The 25,284-nt window shown below is 39.6% G+C and overlaps 2 protein-coding genes across 2 annotated transcripts in view; one reads left to right on the top strand and one right to left on the bottom strand.

Moving 5' to 3' along the window:
- The first annotated feature begins 8 nt into the window (after positions 1-8).
- Positions 9-4,792, top strand: micos13 (mitochondrial contact site and cristae organizing system subunit 13). The gene is made up of 4 exons (XM_008122579.2): positions 9-139; positions 3,724-3,880; positions 4,458-4,509; positions 4,643-4,792. Exons 1-4 carry the CDS (start codon positions 111-113, stop codon positions 4,738-4,740), a joined length of 336 nt encoding a protein of 111 aa, XP_008120786.2. The 5' UTR covers positions 9-110; the 3' UTR covers positions 4,741-4,792.
- Positions 4,793-6,285: 1,493 nt separating this feature from the next.
- Positions 6,286-25,284, bottom strand: part of safb (scaffold attachment factor B) — a 47,986-nt gene continuing 28,987 nt past the window's right edge. Inside the window, exons 12-21 of the mRNA XM_062959852.1 lie at positions 23,598-23,707; positions 23,422-23,513; positions 21,244-21,356; positions 19,178-19,474; positions 17,096-17,197; positions 16,654-16,696; positions 10,083-10,162; positions 9,859-9,959; positions 8,271-8,322; positions 6,286-6,753 (exon numbers count right to left, since the gene is read on the bottom strand). Coding sequence (XP_062815922.1) covers positions 6,624-6,753; positions 8,271-8,322; positions 9,859-9,959; positions 10,083-10,162; positions 16,654-16,696; positions 17,096-17,197; positions 19,178-19,474; positions 21,244-21,356; positions 23,422-23,513; positions 23,598-23,707 — 1,120 coding nt within the window. The 3' untranslated portion in view covers positions 6,286-6,623. The remainder of the gene's footprint in view (positions 6,754-8,270; positions 8,323-9,858; positions 9,960-10,082; positions 10,163-16,653; positions 16,697-17,095; positions 17,198-19,177; positions 19,475-21,243; positions 21,357-23,421; positions 23,514-23,597; positions 23,708-25,284) is intronic.

Consider the following 25,284-nt stretch of genomic DNA (forward strand, 5'->3'; position numbering starts at 1 on the left):
AACGGCGACACCAATTTCCCTCAGTCAGAGCCGTTCCCGAAAAGTCTCGCGAGAATACGTCAGCAAAGGAAAAAACGGTGCGGGCGGGCGCTTTGCTGCCCTTGGCTGTCATGGCGTCCCGCTTCGTCCCTCTGATCAAGTGAGTCGGGAGGGCGGTTTTTATATTTATAATCCGGAATAAAAGGTAGAAAAATCGTGCCGTTTGGACCCAGAGGCTCAGTAATGTCAAGGGTGGAAGAAAGAACTCTTTTGTCTGTTTGGGACAGGTGTGAATATTGCTATTGGCCACCTTGATTGGCATTGAATGGCCTTGCAGCTTCAAAGCCTGGCTGCTTCCTGCCTGGGGGAATCCTTTGTTGGGAGGTGTGCCGTACCTTACTTTAACTCTAGCAACAGGCAACAATGGAAGAAATAATATTTTTACATTAAATAATTAAAATACATGTCTTAGTTAATTTATTATATTTCAATAGGAATGTTATAATTTATTATATTTCAATAGGAATGTTATAATTTATTATATTTCAATAGGAATGTTATAATTTATTGTATTTCAATAGGAATGTTATAATTTATTGTATTTCAATAGGAATGTTATAATTTATTGTATTTCAATAGGAATGTTATAATTTATTGTATTTCAATAGGAATATTATAATTGATTGTATTTCAATAGGAATATTGTAATTTATTATATTTCAATAGGAATGTTATAATTTATTGTATTTCAATAGGAATGTTATAATTTATTATATTTCAATAGGAATGTTATAATTTATTGTATTTCAATAGGAATATTATAATTTATTGTATTTCAATAGGAATATTATAATTTATTGTATTTCAATAGGAATGTTATAATTGATTGTATTTCAATAGGAATGTTATAATTGATTGTATTTCAATAGGAATATTGTAATTTATTATATTTCAATAAGAATGTTATGATTTATTGTATTTCAATAGGAATGTTATAATTGATTGTATTTCAATAGGAATGTTAGAATTTATTGTATTTCAATAGGAATATTATAATTTAATATATTTCAATAGGAATATTGTAATTTATTGTATTTCAATAGGAATATTATAATTTATTATATTTCAATAGGAATGTTATAATTTATTGTATTTCAATAGGGATATTATAATTTATTATATTTCAATAGGAATGTTATAATGTATTATATTTCAATAGGAATAATATAATTTATTGTATCTCAATAGGAATATTATAAATTATATTTCAATAGGAATGTTATAATTTATATTTCAATAGGAATATCAAGTCAATACAGAGTTCATCGATGGCAAAATGTGGGATGTAGGGTTATAGGGACTCTCAAGTAACCAGAAATGGCATTGATCCAGGTATTTGGTAGATCAATGTCATTTCTGGTTGCTTGAGAGTCTCTATAACTATGTATAAGTCTTAGTTAATTTATTATATTTCAATGTGGATATTATAATTTATTGCATTTCAATAGGAATAATATATCAATACTGAGTTCATCGATGGCAAAGTGGGATATAGGATTATAGGGACTCTCAAGTAACCAGAAATGGCATTGATCCAGGTATTTGGTAGATCAATGTCATTTCTGGTTGCTTGAGTCTCTATAACTATGTATAAGTCTGTCTTAGTTAATTTATTATATTTCAAGAGGAATATTATTTGTTGTAGAGTTTCACTTATCCAACGTTCTGGATTATCCAACCCATTTTTGTAGTCAATGTTTTCAATACATCGTGATATTTTGGTGCTAAATTCGTAAATACAGTAATTACTACATAACATTACTGTGTATTGAACTACTTTTTCTGTCAAATTGGTTGTATAACATGTTTTGGTGCTTAATTTGTAAAATCATAACCTAATTTGATGTTTAATAGGCTTTTCCTTAATCCCTCCTTATTATCCAACATATTCGCTTATCCAATGTTCTGCTGGCCCGTTTATGTTGGATAAGTGAGACTCTACTGTATTTCAATAGGAATATCAAGTCAATACAGAATTCATTGATGGCAAAGTGTGAGGTATAGGGTTATAGGAACTCTCAAGTAACCAGAAATAGCATTGATCCAGTTATTTGGTAGATCAATGTCATTTCTGGTTGCTTGAGAGTCTCTATAACAAGTAGGCCAAACCCTATAATACTATGCCATCAACTATATGTTTCAAGGCAAACCCAAGTTTATAAGATCCTAGCATTCGAAGGGACAAGGACGATCCAGAACGGCTCCCATTATGCCAGGTAAATAATAACAACAACAACAGTCCTAGACACTTGGGAAGTGTCCGATGTGTGATCCAAGAGCCAGCAGTGTCTGCTGTGGACTCATCTTGTTGTGTTTCTAACAGTAATAATAATAATAATAATAATAATAATAATAATAATAATAATAATAATAATAACAACAGTCCTAGACACTTGGGAAGTGTCTGACGTGTGATCCAATACAACAGCCAGCAAAGTGTCTGATGTGGAATCATGTGTTTCAAATAATAATAATAGTAGTAATAATAATAATAATATTGCAGCCCAGGAGCAAGCCATCAGAACAAAGGCCATTAATGCCAAGATCGAAAAATCAGCTGATGACCCAAAATGCAGACTGTGCAAGGAAACCGACGAAACCATTGATCATATCCTCAGCTGCTGTAAGAAAATCACACAGACAGACTACAAACAGAGGCACAACTCTGTGGCCCAAATGATTCATTGAAACTTATGCCTCAAGTCCCACCTCCCAGCAGCAAAGAACTGGTGGGATCACAAACCTGCAAAAGTATTGGAAAATGAGCACGCAAAGATACTGTGGGACTTCCGAATCCAGACTGACAAAGTTTTGGAACACAACACACCAGACATCACAGTTGTGGAAAAGAAAAAGGTTTGGATCATTGATGTCGCCATCCCAGGTGACAGTCGCATTGACGAAAAACAACAGGAAAAACTCAGCCGCTCTCAGGACCTCAAGATTGAACTTCAAAGACTCTGGCAGAAACCAGTGCAGGTGGTCCTGGTGGTGATGGGCACATCAAAAGATCTCAGCCGGCATTTGGAAACAATAGACATTGACAAAATCACGATCTGCCAACTGCAAAAGGCCATCCTACTGGGATCTGCGCGCATCATCCGAAGATACATCACACAGTCCTAGACACTTGGGAAGTGTTCGTCTTGTGATTTTGTGATACGAAATCCAGCATGTCTATCTTGTTTGCTGTGTCAGACTATGTTGTTGTGTCAATAATAATAATAATAATAATAAACACTTGGGAAGTGTCTGACGTGTGATCCAATGCAACAGCCAGCAGTGTCTGCTGTGGACTCATCTTGTGTTTCTAATAATAAGCCATAGCCATTCGTGAGCCAGAGCCAGGTCTTCTCCTTCTCAGCTTTTCCTTCAATTTTGTCAAGGAACTTTCCATGCAATGTTTTGTTGTGCCAGCCGTCAGCTCTAGTTTGTAGTGCGGTTTTCTTGTACTGGTTTTTTGTCTTCTGTGTTTTGAGAAGTTTCTGATTTTTGACTTTACATATTCTGCCAGGGCCACCTGCACTAGTTTCTGCCAGAGTCTTTGAAGTTCAATCTTGAGGTCCTGATAGCAGCTGAGTTTTTCCTGTTGTTTTTCATCAATCCGACTGTCCCCTGGGATGGCAACATCAATTATTATTATTATTATTATTATTAACAACTACTTGGTCTGTCTCTCTACAGGTTCCTGCTCAAGGGAGGCTTAGCGGGCGGCTCCGTCTATGTGGTGTACAACCAAGGGCTTCTTGGCGGAGGGGAGGAAGGGGCCCAGGCCCTCCACAAGGCCAAGGAGGCCCTCCCGCCAGCCGTGGAGGAGTGGGCCAAGTATTTTGGCTGGCAGGTAAGCCCCTTCGGGTGGGGGCTTTGGCTGGGGCAAAGGGGAGAACAGAGGTCTCACTAGCTTAGGAGAAACCGTCGGTCATAGAATCTTAGCTGGAAGGTAGATAGATAGATGGATGATCAAAGAATCCTAGAGTTGGAAGATAGATAAAATATATAGATGGAAAATCAGAGAGTCCTATATTCCTATAGTGCAGCTCAATGCTGTCTATAGTCAGAGTAGCGTCCTATTTATTTATTTGTGACATTTATATCCTGCCCTTCTAAGCAGATGCTAGATTGCCGGACGGAGGGGAGATTGAGACAGAGAGCTGTATGTGTCTCAATTTAACCCTCACAGACACAAGGGTTATGGGCCCAGCACGCTTCTGCGCAGTGAAGATAACGTTAATTTGGTGATGGTTAGCATTTGGGTCTTGCTTTTGAATATTACATGCAGAAGAGGGAATAATGTGGCAAATCCTCCACGCTGTGCTTGAAAACCTCAAGTATTTACCCACAGATGCCCAAGATGCATTCATTTCTTTTTTAAAACCCTTTTCCTTTTTCTAGCTTGTGTTTGTGTTCTTTTCCCCCAGGTCCCAGCCATCCCCAAGACCGACTTTTCCCTCTGCAATGCCTGGAACTCAGGTAAGGCTCGGTTGTTTTTGTACTGGAGAGACATTGACGCTGAGCACCTTGGCTCAGGTTTCTTGGGAGAAGTGGCCTTTTAGGTTATATATGGTAAAGGAAATATATCATTTTGCGTCTGATTTTTCTATAGGGGTCCGGACAGTCATCGGCGGCCTCTCGGTGGCTCCCACTCGGGCCAGCGAGTATACTCAATACGGCTGGAAATACATGAAGGATCTCGTGAAATGACACCCATGATAAAAACCCCAAAAGACTGAAATAAAGACTTTGAAAGATCCCAGCCCTGTGGATTTGATTCTTCTCAAATTATTGATATAAAGTGAAAAAGATTGTGGTAGGATCGGCAATAAATGTTATTTATGACGAAGGAAGACTATAAAAAATTCCTGTTAGAAAACAGTACCCTCTAGTGGTCAATTTCAAGTATTAAGTATAAATCTAAGTAGAGTCTCACTTATCCAACGCTCGCTTATCCAACATTCTGGATTATCCAAGCATTTTTGTAGTCAATGTTTTCAATACACTGTGATATTTTGGTGCTAAATTCGTAAATACAGTAATTACTACATAGCATTACTGTGTATTGAACTACTTTTTCTGTCAAATTTGTTGTATAACATGATGTTTTGGTGGTTAATTTGTAAAATCATAACCTAATGTGATTTCCTTAATACCTCCTTATTATCCAACTTACTTGCTTATCCAACGTTCTGCTGGCCCGTTTATGTTGGATAAGTGAGACTCTACTATCTTTGGGTTGCTGTGAGTTTTCCAGGCTGTCTTAGCCATGTTCCAAAAGCATTCTCTCCTGACGTTTCACCCACATATACCAGGCTTTCTCAGAAGTTGTTGAGGTCTATTGGAAATGAAGCAAGTGAGGTTTAGAGACCTCATCCACCTCTGAGGATGCCTGCCTTAGATGTGGGCGAAACATCAGGAGAGAGTGCTTCTGGAACACGGCCATACAGCCCAGAAAACATACAACCCCACAATTATTTATTTATTTGCTACATTTATAGGCCACCCTTCTCACCCCGAAGGGGACTCAGAGCGGCTTACAAATTATATGTACATACAATATATTATATTAGCATAGCACAATATTAACATTATATGTAATATAGAATATATAATTAATATTATTATATTGTATTATTAGTAGATTGTATTACAATATAATATTATGATTATTATATGTATATACAATGTTATAATTATTATATATTATTGTAAATTACATTGTGTGTGTGTGTGTATATATATATATATATACACATATATATACATATATATATAAAACTAACATAGCATGTTACAACTTAAAACAATGAGGTTTACAGACCTCAACAACCTCTGAGGATGCCTGCCTTAGATGTGGGCGAAACGTCAGGAGAGAATGCTTCTGGAACATGGCCAGACAGCCTAGAAAACATACAACAACCCCACAACTTGAAACAGTGAGGTTTACAGACCTCAACAACCTCTGAGGATGCCTGCCTTAGATGTGGGCAAAACGTCAGGAGAGAATGCTTCTGGAACATGGCCAGACAGCCCAGAAAACACATAACAACCCCACAACTTGAAGCAATGAGGTTTACAGACCGCAACAACTTCTGAGGATGCCTGCCTTAGATGTGGGCGAAACGTCAGGAGAGAATGCTTCTGGAACACAGCCAGACAACTCGGAAAACACACAACAACCCCACAACGGATCCTGTATCTCACCTTTCGTTGCTGCGACCAAGAATATACAATCCGAAGGTTTCAACCAGGTCTCTGCAAACGTGTGGTTTATTTTATAGAAAATGGAATGCCTTTCTAAAAGAAACACAGATTCTTTTTATTTTAAAACAAGGGCCGAAGGGGGAGGAAGGAATGGATGCGGCACGGACAGGGACACGTTACCCAGAAATGGCTGCGGCTTCACAGGTCGAGCGCGATGGAAGTAAACATAAAAAGAGTCACAGTCAGTGGTTCACCGAGGAGGCGTGTGTGGGGGTCTCGTCGGTTTCCTTCTTTCGGTTGCCATTTTGTACAGTTTGGGAGAAGGGTGGGGCGGGGCGGGGGGGAAGCCCCCTCCAATAAAAGACCCCACAAAACGGTGAAAACATTCAATAGCGGCGGCTGAAGCGAGGGTCGCTGGACCGGTCCCCTCGGTCTTGTCCCGAGAAGCCTTCGCCCCGGGTCTCCCCCCTGGGCGACGAGGGGCCCGACGGGTCGCTCGGCACGAAGCTTCCCCGCCTAGAGAGAGAGAGACCCACAAAGACCACAGGTAAGCAGAGAAGACCCCCAAAGGCCATGTAGATGGTCTCAGAAGACCATAGATAAGGAAAGAGACCCTCCAAGACCATCTAGATGGTTTCATAAGACCATAGGTGAGCAAAGAGTCCTCAAAAGAACATCTAGATGGTCTCATAAGACCATAGGTAACCAAAGAGACCTCCAAAAGCCATCTAGATGGTTTCATAAGGCCGTAGCTAAGCAAAGAGACCTTCAAAGACCATCTAGACTTTCTAAGGACTTTCAAAGGCCATCTAGATGGTTTCATAAAACCACAGGTATGGAAAGAAACCATCAAAGGCCATCTAGAAGATCTCATCAGGCTATCAGAAGACCATAGGTAAGGAAAGGGACCTCCAAAAGCCATCTAGATGGTCTCATCAGGCCATGAGAAGACCATAAATAAGGGAAGGGACTCTCAAAGGCCATCTAGATGATCTCCTCAGGCCATCAGAAGACCACAGACAAGGAAAGAGACCTCCAAAGGCCATCTAGATGATCTCAGGCCATCAGAAGACCATAGGTAAGGAAAGTGACCCTCAAAGGCCATCTAGATGGTCTCATAAGGCCGTAGCTAAGCAAAGAGATCTTCAAAGACCATGTAGACTTTATCATAAGACCATAGGTAAGGAAAGGGACCCTCAAAGGCCATCTAGATGATCTCATCAGGCCATCAGAAGACAATAGGTAAGGAAAGGGACCCTCAAAGGCCATCTAGATGATCTCATCAGGCCATCAGAAGACAATAGGTAAGGAAAGGGACCCTCAAAGGCCATCTAGATGATTTCATAAGACCATAGGTAAGGAAAGTGACCTCCAAAAGCCATCTAGATGGTCTTATAAGGACGTAGCTAAGCAAAGAGACCTTCAAAGACCATCTAGACAATCTCATAAGACCATAGCTAAGCAGAGACCTCCAAAGACAATCCAGATGATCTCATAAGACCATAGGTAAGCAAAGAGACCTTCAAAGACCATCTAGACGATCTCATAAGACCATAGATAAGGAAAGTGACCTCCAAAAGCAATCTAGATGGTCTCATAAGGCCGTAGCTAAGCAAAGAGACCTTCAAAGACCAGGTAGACTTAGGTCAACACTAAGTCTAAAGTTCAGTACAGGGGCCAGGTCAATGACCTTTGAGGGCCGCATCCGGTCTACAGGCCTTAGTTTGGGGACCCCTGCTCTACATAATACACACAATATACTAATAACAATAACAACAACAACAACAACTTTATTTGTATTCCGCCCTATCTCCCCAAGGGGACTCAGGGTGGATTCCAACATACAAAGCAACAACACCCCCCTTTTTTAAAAAAATGAATCCCTCTCATTTTAAAAACGCCTATTTGATTTATATCCCGAGTCTCTTTGAATCAGAACATAAATGAAATAAGCATTTCTAGCACATCACAGAAGGCCTCTTTTGCCTTGAATTAAAAACTATCCCCAAAGACCTGCTGTTTTTCTTTCTTACCCAGACATCCTGCCTCGATGCAGGACGCGAGCCCGTCTTCCTCTGCCCCTGCCTAGGAAAAAAATTGGACATTTTAAAATGGGCTCTGATGGTGCTTTTCTTCCTTGGCAGAAGGGGGTAGGACTGGATGGCCCTTAGCATCTCTATTTCTATAGCCTGATTTCTCTCCATGGACAGTTTAATGTCAATGAAACTGGATGGCCATCTGTCAGGAGGGCCTGGGTGGTGTCATGGCAGAACAGGGTCAGGCTGGATGGCCCTTGTGATCCCTTCCAATGCTAGGATTGTATGGTTCTAGGGACAGGTAATGAATTATTACATTAGTTCCTGGGAATTCCCATCATTTTTCCTAACTGGGCATAGAGAATTATAAAGAGACAATTAACCATTCAAATTTTTTGCTTATGTAATTTTGAACCTCAAAGAAAATTTAGTTTAATGCCAGGTTTTTATCTTTGTTTGTGGTTTTTCTATACATTATAACTGTATCCTCAATTCGCATCTGACATGATAAAAAAACATTAATTATATTATCATTTCTCTTATATTTCTATTATTATTATTATTATTATTATTATTAAATTCTTTGTATCTTGCTTTAATTTATCTCAAAGAAACCCTCACAAAGCAGCTGACAATAAAACCAACACAGTGCCATTTACAACCTAAAAATATATATTATAACTGTATCCCCAATTCGCATCTGACATAAAAAACATTAATTATATTATTATTTCTATTATTATTATTATTATTATTATTATTATTATTATTATTATTATTATTATTATTATTATTTGTATCTTGCTTTACTTTATCTCAAAGAAACCCTCAAGAGCAGCTGACAATAAAACCAATACAGTGCCATTTACAACCTAAAAATATACAAACATTAATATCTATCAAATCAAATCATTTATTTCGGTCACAGACCAGCACAGGAAATAAACATTAATACAGTAGTCTCGCTTATCCAATGTAAACAGGCCGGCAGAATGTTGGATAAGCGAATATTTTGGATAATAAGGAGAGATTAAGGAAAAACCTATTAAACATCAAATTAGGTTATGATTTTACAAATTAAGCACCAAAACATCGTGTTATACAACAAATTTGACAGAAAAAGTAGTTCAATGCACAGTAATGCTATGTAGTAACTACTGTATTTACGAATTTAGCACCAAAATATCATGGTATATTGAAAACATTGACTACAAAAATGCGTTGGATAACCCAGAATGTTGGATAAGCGAGTGTTGGATAAGTGAGACTCTACTGTATAGGTAAAGGTTTCCCCTGACGTTAAATCCAGTCGTGACTGACTCTGGGGGTTGGTGCTCATCTCCACTTCTAAGCTGAAGAGCCGGCATTGTCCGTAGACACCTCCAAGGTCATGTGGCCGGCATGACTGAATGAAGTGCCGTTACATTAATATAGAATTAAGCATTACACAGCCTACAACAGTGATTAGACTCATACACTCCTCTGGCCCTCCTTTTTGTGTCTTTGCAGGGAGGATTTGCCACATTATTTAATATTCAAAACCAAGATTCAAATGAGGGGATCTATAGTGTCTGAAAATCATCACCTCGCCATCGTTCGGGATCCCGCCCCAGGGATCCGCCGTCGTCGCTGCCACTTTGCCAGGAACGGTCCTCGAATTTCCGATCCCCCCAATCACGCCCGTCTCTGAAAAAAGAGAGCAAGGAAACACCATCGTTTAGGAATCCTAGAATCCTACAGTTGGGCCACCCAGTCCAAGCCAATCTTCTGAGCCTCGTGAGGGGCTTCAGAGTGGGAGTGTGCACTCACCTCCCTTCGCTCATGCGCCTGTCGGAGCTATAGCTGCTCCATCCGTCCCGGGAATCTCGGTGGCGCTCGTCGGCGTAATGCTGGGGGGGAAAAAAGGAGGAGGACGGCATCAAGGGTTAAGTACACGTCCCTAATATTGTTATCAATATTACATGTACCATCTCTATATATAAAAGGGTAATGAAATTTTGGCCTAGGACAAAACAACAAAACTACACACCCCAGAAACACTAAACTTGGCAGCACAACCCCTCATCCAGGCCTCTACGTTCATACAACAAAAAGAAAAGAAAAATAAAGTCCTAATTAGAGGGAGAGGAATAATTGTTTTTATCCAATTGCTGCCAGTTAGAAGGCTAATCTCTGCCCACTTGGTCTCCTAGCAACCCACTCAGCCCAGGGGACAGGCAGAATTAGGCCTCTTCCACACGGCCTATAAAATACAGATTATCAGATTTGAACTGGATTATATGGCAGTGTAGACTCAAGGCCCTTCCACACAGCTATATAACCCATTTATAATCTTATATTATCTGTTTTGAACTGGATTATCTGGACTCCACACTGCCATATACAGTAGAGTCTCACTAATCCAAGCTAAACGGGCTGGCAGAAGCTTGGATAAGCGAATATCTTGGATTATAAGGACTGATCAAGGAAAAGCCTATTAAACATCAAATTAGGTTATTTTACAAATTAAGCACCAAAACATCATGTTATACAACAAATTTGACAGAAAAAGTAGTTCAATACGCAGTAATGTTATGTTGTAATTACTGTATTTACGAATTTAGCACCAAAATATCACGATATATTGGAAACATTGACTACAAAAATGGCTTGGATTATCCAGAGGCTTGGATAAGCGAGGCTTGGATTAGTGAGACTCTACTGTAATCCACTTCAGTGTGCATTTTATATAGCTGTGAAGAAGGGGCCTCATATAATCCAGTTCTAAGCAGATAATATAAGATTATAATATGTAATAATTACTATAATACAATAATACAGAACAATATAATCTCTAAAATCAGGACAATAAATAAAGAGCAACACTCTGAAAGCATAAGCCACAGCAACGTGTGGCCGGGCAAAGCTAGTCTATATATATATAAGAGTGATGGCATCAGGGCAGCAGACAAAACAACAAAACTACAGGCCCCCCAACCTCGAAATTTGACAACACATCCCATCATCCACGGCTCTAGGTTGATACAACAAAAAGAAAAGAAAAATAAAGTCCTAATTAGAGGGAGAGCAATAATTGTTTTTATCCAATTGCTGCCAGTTACAAGACTAAGTTCACAATGAATTTAAAACATTGACTACAAAAACATTGACTACTAAAAGGCAGACTGCGTTGGATAATCCAGAACACTGGATAAGCGAATGTTGGATAAGTGAGATTCTACTGTAATATGAAATAATTACTGTGGTAATCCAGTCCAACCCAATTCTGCCATGGAGGACACAATCCAAGCACGCCCAACAGATGGCCACCCAGCATCTCAATACTAATACTACTACTATCAATAATAATAACAACATCATACAATCCTAAGGTTTGGAGTGACCCATAAGGATCATCCAGATCAACTTCCTTCTACCATGCAGGAGGACACAATCCAAGCACTCCTGACAGACAGCCATCCAGCCTCTACATAATGATGATGAAGATAATAATAATAATAATAATAATAATAATAATAATAATAATAATAATAATAGCATAGAATCCAAGAGTTTGGAGAGACCCCTAAGGGCCATCCAGCCCAACCCTTTCTACTATGCAGCAGGACATAATCCAAGCATTTACAACACATGGACAACGTATAAATACTATACAATAATAATAATAATAATAATAATAAAACTTTATTTATACCCCGCCACCATCTCCCCAATGGGGACTCGGGGCGGCTTACATGGGGCAATGCCCAAGACAATACAATAAACCATAACATAATACAATTAAATAATACAATACTACACAGGGACATAGACCCCCCTCTACTCTCACCACTTTCACAGTACACAAACAACCAAATGCATACTAAACAAAAAGACAACCACACAACAGACATTCAATACCACCACTAACTCAACAATTTCTCACTAACACCACCAGACAACGCCACAGCAACACGTGGCCGAGCACAGCTAGTATATACATATAAGCCGACCCGAATATAAGCTGAGGCATCTAATTTTACCATTAAAAAAACTGGGAAATCATTGACTCAAGTATAAGCCGAGAGTGGGAAATTTCAGAAATAAAAATAGATACCAAAAAATTACATGAATTGAGGTATCAGTAGGTTAAGCTTTTTTGAATATTTACATCAAGCTCTAATTTAAGATAAAACTGTCCAACTCTGATCAAATCATTATTCTCATCTTCTTCATGTGCTTATGTATCCTTTTAATAAGAATAGAGTAGAATAATAAACATAGTAAGATCAGAGTGAAATAATAAATGTATTAATAATAATTCAAATAGATTAAAAAAATAAATGTAATAATACCAATAATAACAGAGAAAAATAATAAGTGTACCATATATTCTTGAGTATAAGCTGACCCAAGTATAAGCCAACCAGGATCCTCACCCGAGTATAAGACAAGGGGGCTTTTTTAGTCCTAAAAAGGGCTGAAAAACTAGGCTTATACTCGAGTATATACAGTATATACAATATATTATATTATTATATATTACTGTCTATTATAGTGTAATATATATATATATAGTTTTAAAAGGTTTTCCCCTGACGTTAAGCCCAGTCGTGACTGACTCTGGGGTTGGTGCTCATCTCCATTTCTAAGCCGAAGAGCCGGCGTTGTCCGTAGAAAACTCCAAGGTCATGTGGCCACTGGCATCACTGCATGGAGCGCCGTTACCTTCCCGCCGGAGCGGTACCTATTGATCTACTCACATTGGCATGTTTTCGAACTGCTAGGTAGGCAGGAGCTGAGGCTAACGGCAGGCGCTCATTCCGCTCCTGGGATTTGAACTTGGGACCTTTCGGTCTGCAAGTTCAGCAGCTCAGCGCTTTAACACACTGCGCCGCCACCAGGTATATATATGTACAGTATATATACAGTATATATACAGTATGTATATAGTATATATATGGTGCATATATATACAGTAGGCTTGATCGATCCATGAAAAATTTGATTCTAAACTCGTTTCAAAACTAGAGGGGGCATTTTTTCGTTTTTGTTGCTAATAACGAATTTGGCCCCCAAAATTTTTCAAAATTAACGAAAATTCGTTATTTTCGAAATTAATTCGTTAATGGCGGACGCGCATGCGCGGTGGCCCAAAAACAGCCCGAAGAGGGGGGGGGACTTAGGGGGCTCTCCCGCCCTCATTTTTTGAGTGATCTTCTTCAAACTTGGTACAGTGGTAGAACACATTTAACACTGATAGCTCACCAAAATGTGGAACGTTTCCCTTATCCTCTGATTTTTGGCAAATTTTCATAGCTTTTATAATAAACCATTTTTTAATAATTGCAGAAATCTGTTCCTGGTTTGAAAGTCTTATTTCCTGTTAAATTGGGTTGTCTTTACTGTGAAAGTCATTGCTCTACTTCAGAAACTTTGTTTTTGTGGCTGAAACTTTGTTAAATTGGTGTAGTCCCCGGCTGAGACACAAGCAGCCCCGCTTGTGTTTGAGAGCGGTGAAGGGACAAAGGCACCCCCCCTTCTTTCCCCAAAAGGAGTTGTATTTTGTACAGGGAAGTATGGGATATGCAACTCTTTCCCAAACTTGGCTTAGGATTATCAGGAAGCGTCCCTGGCTGAGACACAAGCAGCCCCGCTTGTGTTTGAGAGCGGTGAAGGGACAAAGGCACCCCCCCTTCTTTCCCCAAAAGGAGTTGTATTTTGTACAGGGAAGTATGGGATATGCAACTCTTTCCCAAACTTGGCTTAGGATTATCAGAAAGCGTCCCCGGCTGAGACACAAGCAGCCCCGCTTGTGTTTGAGAGCAGTGAAGGGACAAAGGCACCCCCTCTTCTTTCCCCAAAAGGAGTTGTATTTTGTACAGGGAAGTATGGGATATGCAACTCTTTCCCAAACTTGGCTTAGGATTATCAGGAAGCGTCCCTGGCTGAGACACAAGCAGCCCTGCTTGTGTTTGAGAGCAGTGAAGGGACAAAGGCACCCCCTCTTCTTTCCCCAAAAGGAGTTGTATTTTGTACAGGGAAGTATGGGATATGCAACTCTTTCCCAAACTTGGCTTAGGATTATCAGAAAGCGTCCCCGGCTGAGACACAAGCAGCCCCGCTTGTGTTTGAGAGCAGTGAAGGGACAAAGGCACCCCCTCTTCTTTCCCCAAAAGGAGTTGTATTTTGTACAGGGAAGTATGGGATATGCAACTCTTTCCCAAACTTGGCTTAGGATTATCAGGAAGCGTCCCTGGCTGAGACACAAGCAGCCCCGCTTGTGTTTGAGAGCAGTGAAGGGACAAAGGCACCCCCTCTTCTTTCCCCAAAAGGAGTTGTATTTTGTACAGGGAAGTATGGGATATGCAACTCTTTCCCAAACTTGGCTTAGGATTATCAGGAAGCGTCCCTGGCTGAGACACAAGCAGCCCCGCTTGTGTTTGAGAGCAGTGAAGGGACAAAGGCACCCCCTCTTCTTTCCCCAAAAGGAGTTGTATTTTGTACAGGGAAGTATGGGATATGCAACTCTTTCCCAAACTTGGCTTAGGATTATCAGAAAGCGTCCCTGGCTGAGACACAAGCAGCCCCGCTTGTGTTTGAGAGCGGTGAAGGGACAAAGGCACCCCCCCTTCTTTCCCCAAAAGGAGTTGTATTTTGTACAGGGAAGTATGGGATATGCAACTCTTTCCCAAACTTGGCTTAGGATTATCAGGAAGCGTCCCCGGCTGAGACACAAGCAGCCCCGCTTGTGTTTGAGAGCAGTGAAGGGACAAAGGCACCCCCTCTTCTTTCCCCAAAAGGAGTTGTATTTTGTACAGGGAAGTATGGGATATGCAACTCTTTCCCAAACTTGGCTTAGGATTATCAGGAAGCGTCCCTGGCTGAGACACAAGCAGCCCCGCTTGTGTTTGAGAGCAGTGAAGGGACAAAGGCACCCCCCTTCTTTCCCCAAAAGGAGTTGTATTTTGTACAGGGAAGTATGGGATATGCAACTCTTTCCCAAACTTGGCTTAGGATTATCAGGAAGCGTCCCCGGCTGAGACACAAGCAGCCCCGCTTGTGTTTGAGAGCAGTGAAGGGACAAAGGCACCCCCCTTCTTTCCCCAAAAGGAGTTGTATTTTGTACAGGGAAGTATGGGATATGCAACTCTTTCCCAAACTTGGTTTAGGATTATCAGGAAGCGTCCCTGGCTCGGATCCCTTGTTTCCAAAAACACTTTTGCGTGGAAAAAAGAAAGGAGAAAGCCCACCCCGCCCGCAAGGAAAAAAACACCCACAGGACAGCCCTTTGCAAAAACAAAAGAAAAAGAAAGACCCAACTAACACACACCACCCAAACTCAGCCAGCCACCCCACCTTTTCTCCCGGTCTTCACACAGCCATGCTGTGACGCAGCAATCTTTCCTGCCTGCCAGTGCCTGCACCAAAATCTCCCTTCCACCCTCTCCAAAATTCCCAGTGCGACTGAGCCACGAGGCGTGTGCACGCTCAGGACGTCCTACCAGCCCCTCCCCCTGGTTAAACGTGCTCTCTGATTGGCTACAAGGTGCAAACAACACGCTAGATTGCCCCAGTGGACTTAAACAAGTTTTGATGATTTGCCAAAGCATTTTTTAAAAACGAAAAAAAAGGCGCCATAACGGAAAACGGCCAATTGCGGTTCGAAACCGCGATATCCAGGCGTGTGGACAACCAAGGTTCGATATTGCTTCAAAACAAACGAAAATAACGAATCAATAACGGTAAACGGGGAAAACGAATTATTTGAGCAAGCCTAATATACAGTATATACAATCTATATATATAAAAGAGTGATGGCATCACGGCAGTGGACAAAACAACAAAAGTAAACACCCCACAACCTCGAAAATTGACATCACAACCCCTCATCCATGTCTCTAGGTTGATACAACAAAAAGAAAAGAAAAAATAAATTTCTAATTAGAGAAAGAATAATTTTTATCCAATTGCTGCCAGTTAGAAGGCTAAGCTCCGCTCACTTGGTCTCCTAGCAACCTACTCAGTCCAGGGGACAGGCACAGTTAGGCCTCACTTAGGCCTCTTCCACAGATTATCAGATTTGAACTGGATTATATGGCAGTGTAGACTCAAGGCCCTTCCACACAGCTGTATAACCCATTTAGAATCTTATATTATCTGCTTTGAACTGGATTATCTTGACTCCACACTGCCATATAATCCACTTCCGTGTGCATACTAAACATAAAGACAGCCATACAACAGACATTCAATACCACCACTACCTCAACAATTTCTCACCAACACCACCAGACAACGCCACAGCAACGCGTGGCTGGGCACAGCTAATATATATATATATATAAATAATACCATATTAATTATATTATCATATTATTACATAAGAAAATCCACTCACCGGTATGTCTCGGTCTCCCATCATTCCTCGTGATCCTTCTCTCCTGGAAATAACACATATCAAATGAATTGAGTTCATATAATCAGGTTTTGTTAGAGACAAAGGGATCTTTTTAGGGGTTTGGGCCTCCGACTCCCAGAAGCCAGCTTCGCCAATGATCAGGAATTCTGGGAGCTGGAGTCCCAAGCACCTGGAGGCCTGCTCTAAGCCTGAACAGTCTACACTCTGGCGTTTCTAGGTCTACAATTCCCATCAGTCTCGACCAGCATGGCCAACAGAAGGAAAGGCATGTTTTCCTTCCGTGGAGCTACAGGTGAAACCTAAGGCCCGAGCTTCTGCAGAGATACACAGCACTATTTCCATACACAGACGAGGAGGGCAAAGGAATCTGGTCTGCCTGGCTCACCCATCCAGGGCTTCATCTTGGCACTGGCCACGATACCTGTAATCGACGTCGTGGAACCGATACTGGCGGCTGAAATCGGAGCGGTGGCGGTAATCCATCGTCATCCGCTTTGCCTCGGGCCAGTAGGCATCTTCCCTCCTGGAAAGGGAACGGCAAGGATCAGCAAAGATTTCTCCCGCCACCTTCTTTGAATGAAAAGCAAAACACCCAAGTGGCAACCACGGGGAGTCCCCATAGTATTTCACCCCACAGATGTTTCTTATTTGAGGACAGAGGTGGGCGAGAATCCTGGCCTTGTGGAGGAGTTCCTAACATCAACCAATTAACAGAATGAGAGTATTTATAATATGTTGTATATGTATATATTAATTGATGTTTAATAGGCTTTTCCTTAATCCCTCCTTATTATCCAACATATTTGCTTATCCAACGTTTTGCCGGCCTGTTTATGTTGGATAAATGAGACTCTACTGTATTATAATTATATATTATATGTAATATTACTAATAATATTGCAATATGGTGGCATAGTACAATATAGTAATATATAATACTTATACTGTGCAATGCGAATAATATATTGTATTGACATAACATTGATAATACTATAATGTAATACAATATAATAATAATTATACACTATTATAATGGTATTGTATTGTGCTATATGAATAATATAATATATTGTATAGACATATAACATTGATAATATTATAATGTAATATAACATACTGTATATACTCGAGTATAAGCCTAGGTTTTCAGCCCTTTTTTTAAGACTGAAAAAGCCCCCCTCAGCTTATACTCGGGTGAGGGTCCTGGTTGGCTTATATTTGGGTCAGCTTATACTTGAGAATATATAGTACATTTTTTTTTTGGTTCTATCATTTTTTATTAAAATTTATGAAATACAATAAAACAACAACAAATAAAAAAACAACAACCCCAAAACACTTGTACATGTATAGTAACCAATCTGCACATATTTTTCTTTACAGTGAAAGTTTATGATTATTTCGGTGGAGGTGTTTTGTTCTTAAGAAAAGAAATGTATATTTCTAGGTTTTTGGACATCCTTTTTTCAAACCTCGATGTAAAAGATCGGAAGTTGACAATTTTCCCCTTCCCTTTTGTTGCTGTGGTTTTTTTGTTTTTTTTTAATATGGTACATTTATTATTTTTCTCTATTATTATTGGTATTATCACATTTATTATTTTTCTCTATTGTGGCTACTATTACATTTATTTTACTCTATTATTATTATTATTATTATTAATAATAATAATAATAATACATTTATTATCTCACTCTGATATTATTATTATTGCATTTCAAATTTTACTCTATTATTATTGTATTATTTTCCTATATTTATTATTATTATTACATGTATTATTTTACTCTATTATTATTACAAGGATACATAAGCACATTTACACTGAAGAAGATGAGAATAATGATTAGATCAGAGTTGGACAGTCTAATCTTAAATTTGAGCTTTATGTAAATATTCAAAAACATTTAATCTGCTGATGCCTCCATTAATGTAATTTTATTAGTATCTATTTTTATTTCTGAAATTTACCACTCTCGGCTTATACTGGAGTCAATGTTTTCCCAGTTTTTTTGTGGTAAAATTACGTGCCTCGGCTTATATTTGGGTCGGCTTATACTCGAGTATATACGGTATATTGTGCTATGCTAATAATATAATATATTGTATGTACTTGTGAGCCGCCCTGAGTCCACTTCGGGGTGAGAAAGGCATGATATAAATATCGCTAACAAATAAGTAAAATAAATAAATATTTCCAAGGATGAGAAAGAGATGTACTCAAAAGATAGTTGCTCCTTGGAGGAGCAGTTAAGGCCCTTTTCCTTTGGCTCAGCAAAAAGATTACTGTAGGACACGAATGTAATGCGCACCCTAATTGTGGCAAAGTCATTTAGCCCCAAAAGGTGAGCATTAGATTTGAGTAAATTGGGTGGAGGAGCTCTGGAACATAGGTAAGGTCAAAGACACAAAAGGAGAAGATAGGGGTCACATAACAAAGGACCAGCTCAATTCCCAGAAGAGGTTGAGCCATTCCAAAATGGGAACAGGCAGGCGATCTCACCTCCCGTCAATGTCGTAGGGCCTCCGCACGGCCACACGCCTCTCTTGCTCGTAGCGCAGCTGGACATGCTGCCGCCGTAGCTCCTCCCGCTCCCGCTGGATGCGCTCCCGTTCCCGCTGGCGTTCCCGCTCGATGCGCATGCGCTCCCGCTCCAGGCGCTCCCGCTCATTCCGCTCCCGCTCCAGGCGAACCCGCTCGAACTCCAGCTTGTCCCGGGCAATCTCCAGCCGCTCCCGCTCGTCCTGCTCCCAGATGGCCTGCAAGCGCTGCTGCCGGTCCCGGCGGTCACGGGAGCTCCTGAAGAAGGAGGGTGCAAAAAGAACAAACTGCAGACCAAACTCACATTTAAGGACAGGCAGTCCCTAGGTTATGTTAAGCAAAGTGAAGAACCTGCTTTGCTGGAAGTCAAAAATCAGAAACTCCTCAAAGCACAGCAGACAAAAAACCAGTACAAGAAAACCACACTACAAACTAGAGCAGAATCAGTACAAAAAAACCGCACTACAAACTAGAGCTGACAGCTGGCACAACAAAACATTGCATGGAAAGTTCCTTGACAAAACTGAAGGAGAAGCTGATAAGGAGAAGACCTGGCTCTGGCTCACAAATGGGACCCTGAAGAAGGAGACGGAAGGCCTGATCCTTGCAGCCCAGGAGCAAGACATCAGGACAAAGGCAATTCAGGCCAAGATCGAAAAATCAGCTGATGACCCAAAATGCAGACTGTGCAAGGAAACCAACAAAACCATTGATCATATCCTCAGCTGCTGCAAGAAGATCGCACAGACAGACTACAAGCAGAGGCATAACACCATTGCTCATTGGAATTTGTGCCACAAATACCATCTGCCTGCGACAAAGAACTGGTGGGATCACAAGCCAGAAAAAGTTACAGAGAATGAACATGTCAAGCTACTCTGGGACTTCCGAATTCAGACAGTTTTGGAGCACAAAGTATGGATAGTCGATGTCGCAATCCCAGGTGACAGCAGGATTGAGGAGAAACAGCTGGAAAAGCTGATACGGTATGAGGTGGTCCCAGTGGTGATCAGCACACTGGGTGCAGGGCCTAAAGGCCTTGGCCTGCACTCAAACACAATCGGCGCTGACAAAATCCCCACCTGCCAGCTGCAGAAGGCCACCTGACTGGGATCTGCATGCATTATTCGCTGATACATCACACAGTCCTAGACACTTGGGAAGTGTCCAACGTGTGATCCAAGACAACAGCCAGCAGAGTGTCTGCTGTGGACTCATCTTGTTGTGTTTCAAATAATAATAATAATAATAATAATAATAATAATAATAATAATAATAATAACAATAACAAAATTATGATCTGCCAACTGCAAAAGGCCACCCTACTGGGATCTGCACGCACCATCCAAAAATACATCACACAGTCCTAGACACTTGGGAAGTGTGCGACTTGTGATTCTGTGATACGAAATCCAGCATATCTATCTTGTTTGCTGTGACATAATAAAATAATAATTATAATAATTTGGAAACAATAGACATTGGTAAAATTACAATATGGCAACTGCAAAAGGCCACCCGACTGGGATCTGCACGCATCATCCGAAAATACATCACACAGTCCTAGACGCTTGGGAAGTGTTCGACTTGTGATTTTGTGATACGAAATCCAGGATATAGATCTTGTTTGCTGTGTCATACAATGTTGTTGTGTCAACAACAACAACAACAACAACAATACTAACAGCCAGCAGAGTGTCTGCTGTGGACTCATCTTGTTGTGTTTATAATAATAATAATAATGATAATACTTTATTTTTGTATCCCACCACCATCTCCCTGAAGGGACTCGGGGCGGCTATCATGGGGCCAGTCCCAAAACCAAGGTGTAAACAAGTTAAAATATAAAACAAAACAATAAAATAACAATAACAGTATAACAATCAATAAAACAGACTCAAGCACAATAATGCCGCGCGTCCTTTCAGGTAGCAAACAATGAAGTGAGGAAGTGTGCAATAAATACATAAAGCAATATACAATGACAACAACAACCACGGGATCCTCTTTGGGCCACTCAATCTTACCGGTGCGGTTCTTCGCTCGATCGTCTGTCTCTTGTTTTGTTGAAGGGCACACTCCCTTGCCTCTCTCTGCTCTTCTCGCGGCTCTCCGATTTACGGTCTTGGCTCTTCACGCTCTAGAGTTCATAGGAAAGGTTCCACAAAGAGAGGGCCATTATTTAACGCTCCTGTATTCCTTCAACAGCAAACTGACATCAATTGTAAGGCGCACCCTAATTTCAGTACCGCCCAACAACAACAACAACACATCCGATACACCTGCAATTCTAAGATGCACCCCATCTCTAGAGATGTTTATCTTGGGAGGAGAAAGAAGAAATACTGTATTCGGGAATCTCATTCTCCATAAATCCCAGAGTCAAACTGCTTCTGGAACGTGGCCATACAGTCCGGAAAACTCACAGCAACACAGTGATTCTGGCCACAAAAGCCTTCAACAACAATGTTTGGAAAAGGGTTTTATCCATTAAGGGAAGAGAATTTAATTGCTGTCCTTTCTACTAAGACCTTTACCAACAGACCCAGTCTTTTGAACTGAACACGCCTATCTGTATTTTATAATGTGTTTTATGAATACTGATGTAAGTTAATAATAATTTTTTAACTGATTTATATTGCACTGTATAATTTTTATATATGTGTTTTTTTGTAAGCCGCCCTGAGTCCCCTGTTGGGTGAGAAGGGCGGGATATAAATATTGTAATAAATAAATACATTGTAACTTATTAACTGGGAGCACTTTTCTATTATTATTATTATTATTATTATTATTATTATTATTATTATTATTATTATTATTATTATTACTACTACTACTACTACTACTACTACTACAGTAGAGTCACACATATCCTAACTAAACAGGCCAGCAGAACCTTGGATAAGCTAATATCTCGAATAATAAGGAGGGATTAAGGAAAAGCCTATTAAACATCAAATTACATTATGATCTTACAAATTAAGCACCAAAACATCATGTTATACAACAAATTTGTCAGAAAAAGTAGTTCAATACGCAGTAATGTTGCAATTACTGTATTTACAAATTTAGCACCAAAATACCACGATATATTGAAAACATTGAAAAAAACGCATTGGATAATCCAGAGTCTTAGATGAGACTCTACTGTATTATTGTTGTTGTTATTTGTACCCTGCTTTTTCCTCTCTAAAAAGAGACCTTAACAGTAAAGCCAAGACACCACCACTTAAACCCTAAAAATTTAGCACCAAAATATCATGATATATTGAAAACATTGACTACAAAAATGCATTGGATAATCCAGAACCTTGGATAAGCGAGTCTTGGATAAATGAGACTATATTATTGTTGTTATTTGTACCCTGCTTTTTCCTCTCTAAAAATAGACTTTAACAGTAAAACCAAGACACCACCACTTAAACCCTAAAGATATACAAACATTAAAAGACAATTAAATATGAATAGTATTAAAATATACTTTCAGATAATAATATAATACAATAATAACTTTATTTTTGTACCCCGCCTCCATCTCCCTGCAAGGACTCGGGGCGCCTAACATGGGGCCAAGCCCAAACTTCCACAATAAACAAGATAAAATACATTCACAATAATAATAACAATAATATATTTTAATGTATATTCTTATTTTTATTGTAATTTTTAATCTTGATGGATTTTTAAATTTGATGAAAACTGTTTTTAGATGTGTATGTTTATATTGTAAGCCGCCCTGAGTCCCCTGATGGGTGAGAAGGGTGGGGTAGAAGTGATATAATAAATAAATAAATAAATAAATAAATAAATAATACTTTATTTTTCTATCCCGGCACCATCTCCCCGAAGGGACTTGGGGCGGCTAACATGGGGCCAAGCCCAAAACAGAAACAAAGCATAACAAGTAAACAAACATCAATAACACAAACATAACTGACCTATAACATTACACAATTAAACCAACATTTTAACAACAATATAATGGTAAATAAAACCACCAAATAAAAACAATGCAGCAGGTTAAAATAGTAAAAGGCTAAGCAGTATAGTGCGAGGAGTGTTGTATTGCATCTCCCTACTGACATCTCTTAAAACTTATACCAATCCTGGAATTATATGTTTCTAATATCCCCAATTACATATTATACTAACACAACCCCCCTCCCAATATTTCAAATAATTCAGGAAAAAATGCTGCTTACTCTCTCTTTTGATCTGCTTGTTGTCTTCACACTGATAACAGGCTCCCCCTTGGATTTATCCATGATCACTGTCCTTTCCGTCCCTTTGGTTCCTGCAGGAGAATTGCGGGGAATTAGAGACCTCCAACAACATAAAACCCAGATGAATGCTTCATGGAAAGAGCACGGTCAATTACCTGATTTTGCAGCCTTGGATGGATCTGTCGATCCAGATTTTGGATCCTCTTCCCCCTTTTCCTCTGACTTATTAGCATCATCTTTCTCGCTCTTTTTTGAACTGGAAGATCTGCAACAGAGAATCCAGGAGAATTATGCCTTCAAATAATTCCCAATTTATGGCAATCGTAAGATGACACTAACACCTCCCAACAAAGGATTCCCCCAGGCAACAAGCAGCCAAGCTTTGAAGCTGCAAGGCTATTCCAAGCTGATCAAGCTGGCCAACTATAATATTCACAGGGTTGTTGTAATATTCACACTTGCCTCAAACAGACAAAAGTTCTTTCTCCCACCCTGGACATTTCACAGTTAGATAAACTCCACTTGCCTAGTTTCCAACAGACCATACAAGGATGCCTGCCATAGATGCAGGCAAAACATCAGAAGAGAATGCTTCTAGTAGCCATACACTCACAGCAACCCAATGATTCCAGCCATGAAAGTCTTTGACAACACATTGACCTTATCAGGTTTTTTTAAACTTAAAAAACTAATTTATCTAAGTAGGTTTTCAATCTCCAGCTTTAAAAATGATTGGGGATACACATTTGCATTAGAAAATTTCAATGACCTTTTGAAAAATGATTATTTCTACTATTATTATTACTATTACACTATGTAACACGATTTTTTCCCTGGGTTATAAATGGGAAAAGTTGATTAAACTACTTTTTTTTTTTTTTTGCTTTTGCGGAACGGACATCCTGCAGCACATTTTGCCCTAGTTTTTCAATGAATATCTTATCCAGTCTCAACTAATTCAACATAGTTTCTGGAGGATAATAATATCATCATCATATTATAATAATATTGTAATGTAATACAATATAACACTAATAATATTCTATATATATAAGTGATGGCATCACGGCGACCCACAAAACAACAAAACTACAGGCCCCCAACCTCTAAATTTGACGACACAACCCCTCATCCATGGCTCTAGGTTGATACAACAAAAAGAAAAGAAAAATAAAGTCCTAATTAGAGAGAGAGGAATAATTGCTTTTATCCAATTGCTGCCAGTTAGAAGGCTAAGCTCCACCCACTTGGTCTCCTAGCAACCCACTCAGCCCAGGGGACAGGCAGAGTTAGGCCTCACTTAGGCCTCTTCCACACTGCCTATAAAATACAGATTATCAGATTTGAACTGGATTACAGTATATGGCAGTGTAGACTCAAGGCCCTTCCACACAGCTATATAACCCATTTATAATCTTATATTATCTGCTTTGAACTGGATTATCTTGACTCCGCACTGCCATATAATCCACTTCAGTGTGCATTTTAGAAGGGGCCTCATATAATCCAGTTCTAAGCAGATAATATAAGATTATAAATATAATATATAATAATTACTGTGGTATAATAATGCAGAACAATATAATCTCTAAATAAAGAGCAACACTCTGAAAGCATAAGCCACAGCAACGCGTGACCGGGCAAAGCTAGTATACATATACAGTAGAGTCTCACTTATCCAAGCTAAACGGGCCGGCAGAAGCTTGGATAAGTGAATAACTTGGATAATAAGGAGGGATTAAGGAAAAGCCTATTAAACATCAAATTAGGTTATGATTTTACAAATTAAGCACCAAAACTTCCCGTTATACAACAAATTGGACAGAAAAGGTAGTTCAATAC

Source organism: Anolis carolinensis, unplaced genomic scaffold (assembly GCF_035594765.1).
Source record: "Anolis carolinensis isolate JA03-04 unplaced genomic scaffold, rAnoCar3.1.pri scaffold_7, whole genome shotgun sequence".
Classification (NCBI taxonomy): domain Eukaryota; kingdom Metazoa; phylum Chordata; class Lepidosauria; order Squamata; family Dactyloidae; genus Anolis; species Anolis carolinensis.